General features: G+C 33.1%; 1 protein-coding gene across 1 annotated transcript in view; it reads left to right on the forward strand.

Moving 5' to 3' along the window:
* MAP3K2 (mitogen-activated protein kinase kinase kinase 2) overlaps nucleotides 1-16,490 on the forward strand; it is a 75,414-nt gene that overhangs the window by 37,395 nt on the left and 21,529 nt on the right. Inside the window, exons 7-13 of the mRNA XM_051985693.1 lie at nucleotides 501-631; nucleotides 1,145-1,224; nucleotides 5,507-5,574; nucleotides 6,056-6,148; nucleotides 6,655-6,858; nucleotides 7,854-8,002; nucleotides 9,047-9,178. Coding sequence (XP_051841653.1) covers nucleotides 501-631; nucleotides 1,145-1,224; nucleotides 5,507-5,574; nucleotides 6,056-6,148; nucleotides 6,655-6,858; nucleotides 7,854-8,002; nucleotides 9,047-9,178 — 857 coding nt within the window. The remainder of the gene's footprint in view (nucleotides 1-500; nucleotides 632-1,144; nucleotides 1,225-5,506; nucleotides 5,575-6,055; nucleotides 6,149-6,654; nucleotides 6,859-7,853; nucleotides 8,003-9,046; nucleotides 9,179-16,490) is intronic.

Here is a 16,490-nt window from a genome sequence, read left to right on the forward strand (position 1 = left end):
TTTTGCTAATCTTAGCAAAAAGATCTATGGTTCTTCAAGAATATCTTATTTTGGAATATATTTTGATATCATTTGTTTCTTATGCTACCAGCATTTTCTAATATTATCCTTTTTGCATGCCCCATTCTCCTGCCACCTTTTAAATCAGGATTTCTTAAACTTTTTTTTGTCATAGATCCCTGGGGCAGTTGAGTGAACTTATTGAGTCCTCAGGATAATGTTTTTAAATGTATAACAGTATATAAAGGATTGCAAAAGAAAGCAATCATTTAAATGCAATTATAAACTTTTTGTTTTAAAAAACAAGATCACAGACCTAAGAACTCCTACTCCATACTAGCCATTTTGCCATTGACAAGTAGAAATATTTAAGAATCTATGTATTATAAGCTAATTAAAATATGGTTCAAAAATCTTTTTTCAGGTAGAAAATAGAATATAAATTTATTTGCTGGTATTTATATGTTCAGTATTTTAATTTTTTTTTTTTCAATTTAAAGGTCCTACAACAAGAGATAGAAGTTCACCTCCTCCTGGTTACATTCCAGATGAGCTACATCAGGTTGCCAGAAATGGGTCATTTACTAGTATCAACAGTGAAGGAGAGTTTATTCCAGAAAGCATGGACCAAGTAAGTAAATTAATTGTATGATTCGGAGGTCAGAGGGAAAGCAGGAGTTGTCAAGATCACTGAGCCTTTGTTAGCAAAGATTTGCCTTGCCAGGTATCTGATGTCTTTTTTTTTTTCACTTATAGGATATAATTTGTAATAACTTCTTCTCTAGTTGAATAGCGAAAAATACAGAGAAACTCCTGTAGTTCACTGAGTTGGGAACAGTGTTTTGTTTCTACTCACATTACGTAAAAATTTAGTTCATTGTTTTTCCATCTAAAAATTTTTTTATCTACTAATTCAAAGATTATTAGTGATTTTACATGTTTCAAAGAGAAAAAGGGAAAAGTTAACAAAATTATTATAGTTTTCTGCTATAACTGTGACATAGAAATTTGAGGGCTTTAAAAATTTATTAATATTTTCAGAATATTACAGTTTTGAGTAATGTCTTACTTATTTATCTAGAAAAATTAATTTTAAACTTAAGCTCCAGAAAACTTCAACATTATCATGATGTTCCATTTCTAGATGTTGGATCCACTCTCATTGAGCAGTCCTGAAAATTCTGGCTCAGGAAGCTGTCCATCACTTGATAGTCCTCTGGATGGGTAAGGTCATGAGTGCTTATTTATGATAGAAAAATATGGGGGCAGTGAATATTATATTCTTAAGCTAAACTTTAGTAGGTCACTTATGTTCTTTGGATCTTCATCTTTAAAAAATTTTGGATTTTCCGTGTTATAAAATATTCCTTTCAACACTAAAGTTCTAAAAATCCTAAGTAACCCCTTATTTGATCAAATACAACTTTTAAATTGTTTTAAGAGTTGAGAATTGAAGCAGATTTGTTTTTCATTTCTAATTTTTATATACTTTTAAAAATATATCAGATTTTTATTCTGCTTATTTGTACAAGTTCAAGTTGCATATAAAAATTAAAATTTTAAAATGGAATAATAAAAGGAATAAAAACTAGTTAAAAGTAACAGAGAAGCAGTGTTTCCAGTCAACAAAGATGCATAGATTTCCCAAATAGCAAGTATTGAATTTAGTTCTGAATTTCTTGAAAGCTAAGGCAAGGAGGAAAACGTGAAAATTAATCTAGAGAGACAAACATTTGGTGTCACTGAATTGAAGAAATAATTTAGCGTGTTTTTACAGAAGTAAGGGGCTTTGAATAGCAGCAAAATCTATTCTTAATTATGATTTTACTTTGTGAGGAACAAAAAAGTTTTGTTTCTTAGAAATTGTTTCTTATATCAACTCTGAAAATTAAAGTAAAGAAATAATTTTAAATCTTAATTTATTAATAAAGACAAATCCACAGACATTTAAGCATCTGCTGCAAAATGAACTAGATGCCAGAAAGGGATGCAAAATTTTACAGATAAGAAAACTGAAATAGAGCAGTTCAATGACTTTCCAGTTGTCACATAGATAAGAAGTATCTGTGGTAGGATTCAAATTCAGGTCTCTGACTACAAGTTTATTCTATCTTACCAAATATTCTATCTATTCTATCACATAAACCATAAAAAAGCTGACCAAAATAATTGAAGAAATATTAAATTTTCATGGGTAGGTCAAGCTAATTAATAAAAATGACAGTACTACCAACATTTATTTTCTTATCCCCATACAAAACTAAAAAGAAGTATTACTGTATAGAGCTAAAAAAGATTAATAACAAAATTCAGCTAGAAGCACAAAAGATCAAGAACTTGAGGAAAAAAATAAAAAAAGTAGGAAAAAAAGGAGACCTAGCAATATCAAATTTTAAACTATATTAAATATCATCAAAACAGTTTGGTACTAGTTGACCAACAAAAGAGATGAGGTACACAATATATAGAAACTTAATGAACCTTACCCTAGTTTTTAGTAAACCCAAAGATCCCAGTAAGAATTCATTAGTCAACAAAACCTTCTAGAAAAATTTAAAAACACTATGCTAGAAATTGTTTAGATCAATACTTCATGCCATATACCAACATAAGCTCTAATGGGCCTTAGGGACTAGGAATAAAAGGATATACCAAGCATAAGAAAGGTTATTTTGGCAGGAGTATGAAGGATGAATTGGTGATAGGAGAGAATAAAGCCCTGATGACTTGATGGGAATTATATTATAATAATTACCAAGCAGGTAATTGGTAGATTTCTAAGGATCAAGGATAGAATCTTGGGGAAAACCCACATTAACTTATCAGGAAGAGGATACATAAAGGTGTGGAGAAGGGAAGAGAAAGAAAGAAAACTACTGCAGTGATGTATCTGAAGCACAAGGAAGAAAGAATTTACTAGTAAGGAGTAGTGATAAATAGCATGACAGTCTTGGTGAGATGAAGACTGAAAATAGGTCATTAGATTAGTAATTAAGACAATCAGATTAGTTTTTGTAGAGCAGAGAGCAAAAGCTAGATTAAGGATTGAGTATAAGGATGATATGAGGAAGCAGAAGCATAAACTCTAGAAAATGAATTTAAATTATTTAGCAGTTAAAGAGTGGAAAGAATGGAAACAATAATTTGATGGTGTTGTCATCCTTAGGTAGATAACTTATAAACTTTTATATACAATTCTAATGCCTTTTTAACACTCTAGTTCCACACCAGCTGCCTATTAGACTTAGAAGTCACTTAGATATTTCAAACTAAATTTTCTAAAACTAAACCTTCCCCCTTCCATATAACCTTTATTTTAATGGCACCACCATTTTCTTAGGTTTCCAAGCTCTAAAACTTATCCAAGACTCTTCTTTCTTTACCTTCGTCATCTAATCAATTGCTAAGTCATGTCAGTTTTACTTTCATAGAATTTCTCTAAGCCTCATCATCACTTAGGCTATTATAATATTCTAATTGGCTTTCTTTGTTTCAGTATTTTCCCTTTCTAGTTAGTATTGTACACACTTCCAAAATAATCTTTCCAATTGTGCTAATCTGCCCATTTCTGTTACTTAAAAACTTTCAATGGTTTATTGTTGTTTTCAGAATAAACACAGATTTCTCAATCTAGCATGTAACTATCTGATTTTAGCGTTCTTTTTTTATTCCTTATTTTATATTACTCTTAAATGTGATTTACATTCTAACCAAATTTACTATGAGATAATGCCCCAATTTGTTATTCCATTTTTCACTTCTACATTCACAGAAACTATTCCATTTATTTGAAATGCACTCCCTTTTCATTGCTCCATTTCGGAATCTCTGCATTCTTCTAAAACTCAGCTCAAGTACCACCTATTCCATTAATCCTATCTTAATCCTTCTTCATTTCACCAGTTGTTCATATTGATTTTTTTCCCTCATGTTATTTATCACTTTGTGTTTGTGAGTGTGTTTATATCACCTTAGCAGAATGTAGTAAAAATTTATTTTTTATCCTTGTCTCCTCAGTATATTAAAGCCCTGGCAGTGAATGAAATAGTTTATATTATACACAGAGAAAAAAGAGGGCAAGGCAGAACCTTGAATAATTATCATTTCCCTTGAATAGTAGTTATTTTAGAGAGTTAGGTAGAAAAAGAAGAGATATCTAGTATTATAGAGGAGAAGTTAGAGAATTGGCGTACAGCCAAAATCTAGGAAACCTAGGGAAGAGAGGCTAACCAGGAAGAGATAGGGTGATGACTGCAAAGAGATGAGAGGCTAAACACTGAACATGGACATTTTATATAACAAATTACAAAGTGATCATTGAATTTAGTGATTAGGAACATGATGCCAAGACACAAGATATTTACAACATTTCAGAATTTGGCTCTAACCTCTACTTGGAGCCTTATTTCATTCTATTCCCCTACAGAAATTTTATATTCCAGCTAAATTGAACCACTAGCCATTTCTCAGAGATGATATTCTATCTTTTAACATAATGCATTCACAGAGGCCGTTCCCTCTGCTGGATGTGCTTCCTCTTTATCTCTGCTTCTCTGAATTCTTCAAGGCTCTTTTAAAGTGTTGCTAATTAATTCTCTTCCTCCTCAGTTTTCCTTCTATTGTACTTAGTTGTGGATATAATCAGTCCTCCCAAAATAACATAAACAAGTACCTTGAGGACAAAAGCTATTCTTTTTTTTTTTTTCCTTTTTTGTACTGTGGGCACTAAGCAAAGTACGTGGATATTTACTGAATGTTTTGAGTTGAATTGCCTGAATGTACATTTAGCACCATATTAGAAATCAAATTAAGTTTGCTTAATATGTGGACTTGGAAATTTTAAAGTTTTGTTACATATATTTATTTGCCTTTCATCTTAATAAAATGGATAGGTTTTTTTAGACAGAAGAGACACCAATTACTGCTGACATCTTTGCTACTAGTGCTCTCTCTCTTGGTTTCACAGAAGTAATTCTCATGGTATACATTCTTCTACAGTTTGCAAGAATGGAGAATAATAATTTTGGGGGAAATCTATAGCTCCTTTAACCTCCTGAAAATTTATGAAAATAATATCTTAAGATATATCATAGCTATAGTTTCAGACATGATACATGCTTAATTTTCAATTACTGAGGAACATGGAATCTGAGCTTGTCATGTAACTGGTTTGCTAATTGGAAAGCAAAACTGTCAAGATTTCTTTTTTCCAGTGTAATGCTAAATAAATAGCTAGATTAACTGTTTTTTTTTTTTTTTTTTTCATTTCAGTTGGTTTGGTAGACACAATCATTATCTCTAAACTACTTTACTATTAGAATACTTGTTTTTTACTCCACACTCTATCTAATATGTTGTCTTATACACAGAAAGTTTATGAGTGAAACTTCAGGAGCAGTTTCAATAATTTTTATGTTAGATTCCAATATTACTCATTAAAATCTGTGTTTGCCATTACTAATTTTTCTGCTAATTATTTTTTGTATATTTCACTTTACATTTATAGTGACAGCTATCCCAAAACTCGAATGCCAAGAGCACAGAGCTATCCAGATAATCATCAGGAATTTACAGGTTAGATTATACAGATCCAGATTTTTTAATTGATTTTATTTTATATACAAAGTGGTTTCTTATGTAAATGGAAAAAATATTAAGGAAAAATTTTAAAGGTACAAAATTATTTTTTTCAATGGGGAAACAGTTTATAAATTACATTTTTTTTTTAAAGTCATGCCTACTTACTAGATTTATTCTTCCAAACTTAATGGGAGAAAGGACTATTGACATAGGCAGAGAAATTAGGATACTTGCTACCCTTATATATAGGGGAAGAGTTCCTGAGGTATATTTTGGACTAATCTATATTCTATTTAGTGTGTGTGTGTGTGTGTGTGTGTGTGTGTTTGTGTGTGTGAATATATATATATATATAATGTCTAAGCTAAGTTGATGCAATGATGAGAGTTTTTTTTTTTTTGGTAAGACAAAAATAATATGTAAGGTTTTCAGTTACATATTTTTTAAGATTATTGTGTTTTCCTTTTTCTCTCAGATTATGATAACCCTATCTTTGAGAAATTTGGAAAAGGAGGTACTTATCCTAGAAGATATCATGTATCTTATCACCATTCAGACTATAATGATGGTAAGTTACTTTCATTTTTAATTCAGAATTTATAGTAAAAATTCATTTTTAATAGTTTTTCTAAATAACTTGCTTAGTTTCCTATCATTAATCTCCTAGGCATTTGGTTTTCTAACGTTCCCCAAAAGTATATGAAATTGGCTAATAACTTAAAATGAAATCTATATTACAATATCTTCATGACAAAAACCATTCTTGTCTCACTTTGGTCTTTGGCTTCTCTTGTCTGTCCACTTTTTTCATTTGTGTTTCCAGTTCTTCCTTTCCCTAGTTTCATTATTTTTGTTTTATAATGTTCTGTCAAAAATATGTAACCTTGAATTAATTACTTTGTAGAAAAGTATTATAATAAACCTAAAAGAATATAATTATATGGCTGCTAATATTAATGTTTCCTGGCTTGGGCACAAAAAAAACTTGCATTATTTCCTGGAATACAAATTTTAATTATTTAAAATTTAACACCATTAATAAATTATAATATAAATTTAAAAATTATTTTATAGGTCGTAAGACTTTTCCAAGGGCCAGAAGGACTCAAATGAACAGCTTCCGTTCTCCAGTCAGTTTCAGTCCTACTGATCGTTCATTAAGTACTAGTAGTGGAAGCAGCATCTTTACCCCAGAATATGAAGATAGCCGAATGAGAAGGGGGAGTGATATAGAAAATCCCACTCTGACTGTAATGGACATAAGCCCACCTAGTCGCTGTAAGTAGTGTTAATTAGTGTATCATAAATGGATTTCATAGTGAAGACTTAACCAATTTAGGAGTCTATTTTTAGTCTCCTGAGTTGTAGTGAAAATGCTGCTCAATTTATTTTATACTGAGAAGAGTGTGGTGTTTGACTCTATTATGAATGTGTTATAAGAAATTACTTAGCCTCCATTTCAAAGTGGTGATAATGTTAATAGTTCAGATCATACAGTTTTATTTAATTTCGTTTATATTTAAAACTTGGTATGTCAAAATCCTAAGGTGAGTTTTTTCAAGTTACAAAGCTTAAAAAGAAGATAAGATTTAAGGCCTTTAAAATGTGTCCTAAACTAGAATCTTAGCATCATAAATTCAGAATTAGAAGGATCCCCAGAGGCCATAAAGTCTATATTCCTCATTTTACAGAGGGAAATTAAGACTGAGATTCAGTGACTTTCCCAGGGTCACACAGCAAGTAAGTATCTGAGACACAATTTTAAACTGACATCCTCTTTTTTCCAAGTTCATTACAGGGATGGACTATCAGTTAACTTCCAGCTCAGGATATTGTCATTTGAAAAAAAGTGTGGTTATTAACTATTATTTAGCAATTTAAAAATTCAACTTTTTTTTTTGGATCCTGTGGCCCAAAGCTTAATAAAAAACATTTGTTACAGAACATACTTTGCTAAGTAATCTTGTAATCTTGTGGCATTTCTCAAAGACAATTCTTAAAAATTTCAGCTTTTTTTCTATTATTTTTCAAACTTTAGACATGCCAGCAAATAGCTAAAAGACCAACATTTTCTCTAAAGAGAAAAAAAAGCATATGTCTGTTTTTTAACATGTTTGTTAATTTTAGTTTCAGAAAGGTTTAACCAAGATATGCCCTTTAAAGCTTTTCTTTAATAAGCTGTACATATTTATTTAGCTTTAATGCCCTTACTCATTTGATTTCTGATTTATGTTATTAACTATCCCCTACTAAGTAAAACATCTATTTTTCAGCACCAAGAGCACCAACTAACTGGAGACTGGGTAAATTGCTTGGTCAGGGAGCCTTTGGCAGAGTATATTTATGTTATGATGTTGATACAGGAAGAGAGCTGGCTGTTAAACAAGTTCAGTTTGACCCTGATAGTCCAGAGACTAGCAAGGTAAGATCTATCATATAAACTATGATTACATCAATACATTGAATTAAATTTAATAGGCAGTGATATTTTCTACTTTCTCAATATAAATCATTTCAGTTCTCCATTGAAAGGTTTTGGTATAACTAAATAATATGCAATGATTATTCTAAAATTTTTATGATGTGAATTTTCCAAATCTGATTCAGTATATATTTTTAATTTTTTTAAATAATAGCTTTTTATTTTTGAAATACATGCAAAGATAGTTTTTAACATTCACCCTTGAAAAACCTTGTTCCAAAATTTTGTCCTTTCTCCCCACCCCTTTCCCCAGACAGCAAGTAATTCAATATAGTTTAAACATGTGCATTCCTTCTAAATACATTTCTACATTTGTCATGCTGCACAAGAAAAATCAGATTTAAAAAAAAAACAAAAAATGTCAAAATACCTTGTTGTGATCCATATTCAGTCCCCATAGTCCCTTTTTTGGATGCAGATATGCCTCTTGATCATAAGACTATTGGAATTGTCCTGAATCATCTCATTGTTGAAAATAGCCAACTCCATCAGAGTTGATTATCACATAATCTTGTTATTGCTATATACAATGTTCTCTTGGTTCTACTCACTTTAGTTACCATCAGTTCATGTAAGTCTTTCAAGGTCTTTCTGAAATCAGTTTTGCTGATCATTTCTTATAGAACAGTAATATTCCATACCATAATATGAACATAATATAAAATAGTATAAATGACATACAATAACTTATTCAGCCACTCTCCTACTGATAAGACATCCACTCAGTTTCCAGTTCCTTACCACTGCAAAAAGGGCTGCCACAAACATTTTTGCACATGTGGATGATTATAGTTTTAACCACTAATTAAGGATAAAGTTTCTGTTATCAAAGCACAGCTTATGGGTGTTTTATACACACACACACGTATATTATTTCCCAATGAGTATTTTAAAGCAAACTCTGAATCTTTTTAATTATCTAGATTTGTTTGAGCTGCAATTGTTCTAAACACTTTTTAAGCTTTACTATAAATTATTTTTCAGGAAGTAAATGCACTTGAGTGTGAAATTCAATTGTTGAAAAACCTGCTGCATGAGCGAATTGTTCAGTATTATGGCTGCTTACGGGATCCCCAGGAAAGAACTCTTTCCATATTTATGGAATATATGCCAGGGGTAAGTTAATGACTCTTTGAAGAAAGTGTTTGTTATTCAAGATATGTCCTCTAAAAAAGCATACAAAAGTTTAAGACCCAAAGTAATCTCTTTGGTAAATAAATGGTAAAAAAGTGTAATGGCAAGGAAAGCCTGAAAGAATATGCAGGCTTAAATGAAAAGTTAAATGAGTTACAGGAGAAAATAGTAAAGTTATACTAGTGGGGGACCTTAACTTTTCCCTCTCAGAACTAGAATCTAAGAAAAAATAAGCAAGAAAGAAGTTAAGGGGATGAATAGAATTTTAGGAAAGTTAAATAACCAGTTTGGGAGAAAATTGAATAGGAATAGACAGGATTACATTTTTTTTCTCAGTAGTATATGGCACTTACATAAAAATTGATCCTAAAAATGCAGAAAAGCAGAAATATTAAATGTGTCCTTTTCAGATCATAATGCAATAAAAATTACATTTTATAAAGGAATATGGAAGCCCAATTTAAAATTAAATTCAAAGTACTGAGTGTACATAGGTAGATTTGAAAAAAGGAAATTAAAAAAAAGATCTTGTGTCTCTCATAAATAGAATAAAGGTCTTTATCACTGCCTTCCCAGTGGAACTGTACTTCTAAAGAACTGTATTCATTTTCTCCACCATAACGCTGGTTGCTAGACTTCCCTGTATTCTTAGCTGTATCATATGTGCTGCATTACTCAGACTTACCCCCCTATGAGTAAAAAACCCTTTAAAATAAAAAGGGAAATACCATCAACCTCAGAGATTCTGAAATATATACAGCTATAATATATACCTAAAAGCTCCAAATCTGGTCTCAGTGACTATCACAGAGAAATTAATTAAAACCCTTTCTATCTCTTTTTTATTATTTTTTGGGCTTAAGCAGTTGAGGCTAAATGACTTGCCCCAGGTCACACAGCTTAGGCAATATTAAGTATCTGAGGCCAGATTTGAACTCGGGTCCTCCTGACTTCAGGGTCAGTGCCTTAGTTTGTATTGCAGCCACCATTAACACCTCAATAAAGAGTACCAGGTACTGTAGGCTGTCAAAAACAAATTGGAAACCAAATAATCTAATTCTAACAGAATGAATGGGTAAAATAACAAATCATAAAAACAACCAATTTCATTAAAGAGAATGACAACAATGAGATACATTACCAAAATTTTGGGGGATGCAGCCAAAGCAGTACTTAGGGGAAATATTGTATCTTTAAATACTTGGATTAATAAAATGGGGGGGGGGGGAGGACAGATTGATTAACTGAGCATGGAACTTAAAAAAAAGAAAAAAACAGGAAAAATAATATATATTAAATCCCCAGTTAAACACCCAAATTGGAAATCCTGAAAATCAAGAAAGATGAATAAAATTGAAAGAAAAGCATTGAACTAATAAAAAGAGGCTCTGGTTTTACAAAGAAACTAATAAAATCGAGGCAGCTAGGTGGCCCAGTGGATAGAGCACCAGCCCTGAAGTCAGGAAGACCTGATTTCAAATGTGGCCTCAGACACTTAACACTGCCAAGCTGTGTGACCCTGGACAAGTCATTTAACCCCAATTGCCTCAGGAGGGAAAACAATAAAATAGATAAATCATTTGTTAACGATTTAAAAGGAAAACCAGATTATCACTATCAAAAGAAAAGAGTTGAATTCACCACCAGTAAGGATGAAATTAAAGCTTTTAGTTATTAGGAGCTATTTTGCCCTATTACGTGCCAATAAATCAGACAATCTAATTGAAGTGGGTTAATATATCAATAGAAAATGCCCAGATTAACAACAAAGGAAATAGAATGTTTAAATAATCTTAATTTAGAAAAAGAAATTGAAGTAACCAGCATTCCCTAGGACCAGATGGATTCATATAGCTGCCCTCAGCGTCTGAAGGGCTGCTGACATCTGGCCGATCCCTCTTGGGCATCGTCTGGTCTTTCTCTTCTTGGATCCCCAAGTCACAAATGTTTCTGGTTGGGATCCACTCCTCTTCTGTTGGGTCTGCATCTGGAATGACAAGAGCGTACCCAGGACCCCAAACCCTAACCCAACCTGGGCCCTTGCAGATGCCATCTAAGCCTTTCCACATCACTGTGGAGAAAGATTTCTTGTCCTTGTCAGCCAGTCTGTTAGTTAGTTGCACTTTCTGCATATGCCAGAAGCGCCTTGCTGGGGTAAAATTCAAAGAATTTGAAAATTGCAAGCAGTTACATGTATGTATTGCCACATCTCGTGCAAATCCCAAAATTCCCTTCTCTTGTATGGATGGGAGCATATTGGGGGTATAAATTGTCTGTCCAGTGATGGCTTGGCCAGTAGGATTATATGGGATGCCAGTGGAATGGGCAATGCCAAATTCAATACAAAAGGACCTAAAGGCAGAAGATGTATAAGCTTGTCCATTACCTGTCTTAAGTGCATGTGAGATTCCTACAATGGAAAAATGATAAAGATGACTGATCACATGCCTGACTGCTTCTCCTGATTGAAGCCATAAGGAATTAAGAATGTATGTGTATCCATGGTTACATGGATGCTCTGCCTTTTAACATAAGTGATGTCCATTTGCCATAGAGCAACATTAGATCTCAAACCTCGGGGTTTTTTTTCCTGGAGTGAGCATAGGAGCATGAAAAGGAAGGCAAGCTGCATAACCTTTTACTATGCTTCTAGCTTCCTCTTCAGTTATCCCAGTTTGCAAATGTAAAGCTCTAGCAGCTTGATGATAAAAGTTAGGATTTGAAAGTCCACTATGAAAATGGACATAATAATACTTACCTGCGTGCCTTCTCACTTGCTCTCGAAGTTCTTTAAAGAGCTGATATATATTAAAAACTACAAATTTTATTTGGGCTGTGGCAATTCTTTGTACCACATCTACTGAATAAGCCGTATCAAAAATTATATTTACTACCCATGTGCAAGGCTTGGAGCTGTGGCAATAAATTTTTCTACTTTGGGATGTTTTCGTAACACACATCAATTTGTGCATTGGTAAAAGAGGTGTATATTTTGCCAGGTCTTGTCCCAGATAATTGTACTCTTTCTTAATGACTTTTATTGAAATTCTAGCCACAAGCACTGGGTAAGGAATAAAATTTAGTTCTGGTTGTGCTGGGAGGTTCACCCACTTCATGCTGTCTCCTTGATGAAGGATTGCTGTGGGTGCCTCTTTTGTAACAAAAAGTGTTGTTTCTGATACTTTTTGAGTTATTCTTTCAGCTATATTAGATCGAGCCAATTCAGACTCTCTTAAACAGTTTGTAAGCTGGCATGGTGAGTCTAAAAGCACTGTCTCCTCTCAAAATGTCATATAATGGTGATAACAACTTTTGGAGATGCTTTTCTTACAGGAGTCACATGCATTTGACACATAGTAGAGCTATTCTTCATTCCCTGTGGCAAAACTGTCCATTCAAATCTTTTATAAGGCTCAGCTGAATTAATGCTGGGCACTTAAAAGACAAATCCCTTCATATCCTCATCTAGAGGATTTCTCTAGAATAGAAATAATTCTTAATCCATAGAGACTGACCATTCCCTAGGCAATTGAGGAAATGGAAGCCCAGGATAAAGAACTTCCATTGTTTCCATCTTTCCATTTACCTTTCTCGAATCAATCAACATTATCCATTCTCCGAATTTCCTTTTTATAACAAATTTAGGGGAATTCCAAGGACTTAGAAAAGTTTGTAAATGTCCTTGGTTAAGTTGGTCCTGTCCTATATCTAATGATGTCTGCATTTTTTCACTTTGTAAGAAGTCTGTTCCCCACTGATTGCTGGGGAACCTTTCAACTGTAAAATAAATAAAAACTTCTGTCTTATCTTTAAATTCCCATCTCAAAGAGGTAGCACTAATTTTGGCTCCTATAGATCCTTTTATGCCAGACATGTAGGTGTTTGCTGTAATCTTTAGCTAATTACTAAACCAGCTGGTACCTCTAATAGCTGTACAATCTATACCTGTATCTACCAGCCTTTTCAATGGTATGCCATTCATACGGATAATGAGCAAAGGACATTCAGCTGTAACAAATGCAGTCCATAATATCCCTGAATTCTGTTGCCGGAAGTCAAAGTTTGAATAACTATCACCAAAATGTATTTCAGGAGTACGAGTCAATAAACCTGATGTTACTTCTCCTGGGTCACAGATCTATTGGGACAATAGATACACATATATCTACATGTATCTATGTGACAATATTGATTGGGACAATAGCTACACATTTCTGTTTCCCAACTCAGTCTGTAAATAGACATTGTCTTATAAGCACTCTCAAAGAATGAAGCGATCAATGTGTGGAAGCAAAAGATTTATAAGGTGAACAAAGACGAGTTTCAGCTCTCCAGAGAATATCTTTATAGTCCTATGGGCATAAAACTCTACTCTCTCTAACTACAATCTTCTACCCCCACAGGCGTGCTTAAAGACTGAGCAGGTTGAAGAGCTCCATTTTCAAAGACTCTCTGAGCACAATAACAGTTGGCTGCCATTAAGGCACCACAGGTCTCTTTTGCTTCAGGCCATGAAGCTTAGTCCAGCCTTTTTGTAATGATGATATAGGGGGTTGGAACTGGTTAGTGGGCGGTGCTGATGATATCATCACCCCTCCCATTCCTTCTCTCAGCCCAAGAAGGCCCAGTTGAAGGGGGAGAGTCAGGAAGGAAATGGGAAATTCTGGGGTGGTAAGCAGAGTTGACGCTGAAACTGAATTTTGCATCTGAAAAGAACCAAACCCCTTTCCATCAGAGTAGTTAGTTCTTTTCTCAGTAAAATGACTCCGCCCAATAGATCCCTTTAAGCAGTAGCAGTTGAGATAAATTAATAAAACACCAAAGAATATTTCTCTGGCCAACTTCTACATGGTATGTTCACTAACTTTCTGCTTGTTTTTCCCCTTATATTTTCTGGTTTGACTGTTCAAGTTAAAATCTTCCCTAATTTTAAAACTTAGGAGATTCTTTAACCTACAGTATTCACTTGGTTCTTCCATTATTAACTGCTATATAGTAACTTCTTTTTCCTTCTCAGTTTCAGCCAATAGGTTGAACTCTTGTTCTTTCTATTCTAATTGCTGTAACCTAACTTTTTGTCCTTTCTCTAACTCAGCCTGTAATTCTTTTATCTCTTTTTTTATTGTCTGTAATGTGATTTTTTTGTTTTATCTCTAATTCAACCTTTAACTCTTGTATTTTTTGCTGTATATTCTCAATCATCTCTATTATCTCTAGATTTTTTTCCTTGCTGAGCAGTATTTAATGGGTGTGGGAGTAAACGCCTTGGAGCTTGAAAGTAAACTCCCTGCTCTTCTTCAGAGGTGATCTTTGTTAAAAGATCATCCATCTGGCTCTTTAACTTATTTACTTGAGCTGCATGCACAGCTATATCCTGGGTAGACTTATACCTAGATCCATATTGCTTTTCTGCCTTCCCTCCTGGGTAGGAAACGATTGCACCTTCCGGATTAATAGGGTCTGGAAATTTAGAATGCACCCACATTGGTGTTCACTACTCTTGTGAATACCCTTGTTAATGCCCACTCAGCATTCACTATTGCCAGTCTCTCCCAATTCTCAGGCCCTCAGAGAATTCTCAGGTCACTGTCTTTTGCAAGTGCTTAAACCAATTTTACCAAGCTTACCTTTGTCTGAGGTCTTCAGAGAGCTCTGGCCACCATTTCATAGAACAATGGTTTAAATGTATGATAGAGCGCTCAAGAAAAGCCATGTGCAAGCTCAAGATCTTTTATTCCTTGTGTTCACATCCTGCCCCCTAGCTAACCTCCTGCTGACTCCTCGTGAACTGATCAAAGAGACCTACTTCCTAGTCCTCACAGCTTAAATGGGATTTATGAGATCATGCAGAGCCAATCAGAGAAGGAGAGGCCTCCTATTAATGATGCAGATCTCAATGCTGCTAGAGTTCCTTGTTTATTCACAGAAATCACATTTTGGAATTCCAGGCTACAATGCCTGTTTACTTCCTGATTGTGCAGTGCCTGACTTCTTCCCCAACTCTTACACATATTCATGATGATACAAAGTACAGTATGTTTTTGGTTTAATTATTACCCATTTTTATTGCAGTAGTTCACTGGGAGAACTGAAAATAAAATTACCAAATTAATCTATGATTCATCCAGTTTGATCTTTTGCTCTGAATTCAAATTGTGAAGCTATGTCTTTAATAGTAGCAAGGTACCAAAAGATCTAACCCTTTTCCTGTAAAAGAAGCTATTAAGTTATAGTACATTCAACACAGTCTTGAAAAGCATTAGTATTATAGTGGTATAAAGTATTAAAAAAAAAAATCAAAGTCTAAAAACAAAATTTCTGTCATTTGACTTGTTTTTTAAATTTGTTTTTGTTTTTGCAATTCTTTTCTTTTTACCTTTTTTCTTTTACAATATGACTAATATGGAAATATGTTCTATATGATATTATAAAGTTATCGATTATATTTAAATAAAATTTTGAATTCCAAATTTTCTTCCTGAGAAGGCAAAGCATTTTGATTCAGATTATACACACATATATATGTATATGTATAGTCACACTAAACATATTTCTATATTAGCCACATTTAAAAAGAACACACAGACAAAAAACAAAACAAAACAAAAAGAAAAAACCTAAAGAAAGTTTTTTTTTTTTTAAATATGCTTTGATCTATGAGGCCAGCAATATTACAAGTATTGTCATGCCCATTTTATAGATGTGGAAACAGGCATAGGTAAAGTGGAATTGCCCATGGGATTTTAGAGGAAGAAGGCAAAAACCACAAGCAGAATGCAATTCAAGGAGAAGAGAGAAATTGCAGGGGAAGTGATAAGAAAGAAAAAGAACTGTGAGGAAAAAGGAGATGGTAGAGAGGAATATACAGATAGAAATATTTTTCTACTATTTATGCCCAATTATTAGTTTCTGACAATTCTAATCAGGAAATGTAATAATGGATTTATTTGGCTAAATTGTAATGTAAATGTGGTAGTACTTGTATTAACTAACTTATCCCTTGAATTCATTCTTGCCCTTTCTGAGCTGATTTTCCTAGGTATGAATGAGAACATTTTTACAAGATCAGAACAGTACTATACCTTTTTTCTTGTTCTTTTTAAAAATGTTTATTCATTTTGAACTTAAATACAAAGAGAAAATTTCTATTGACACAGCACAACATAGAAAAGGATTCAATATAAACATGAATTTATTTCCCTTTCACACTGCTTACTCTAAAAAAAAAAAAAAAAAAGACCATGTAATACTACACATCATTTTCAAAGTTATCTAGCTTTTCTGTACTTCCAAG

Source organism: Antechinus flavipes, chromosome 3 (genome assembly GCF_016432865.1).
Source record: "Antechinus flavipes isolate AdamAnt ecotype Samford, QLD, Australia chromosome 3, AdamAnt_v2, whole genome shotgun sequence".
Classification (NCBI taxonomy): Eukaryota; Metazoa; Chordata; class Mammalia; order Dasyuromorphia; family Dasyuridae; genus Antechinus; species Antechinus flavipes.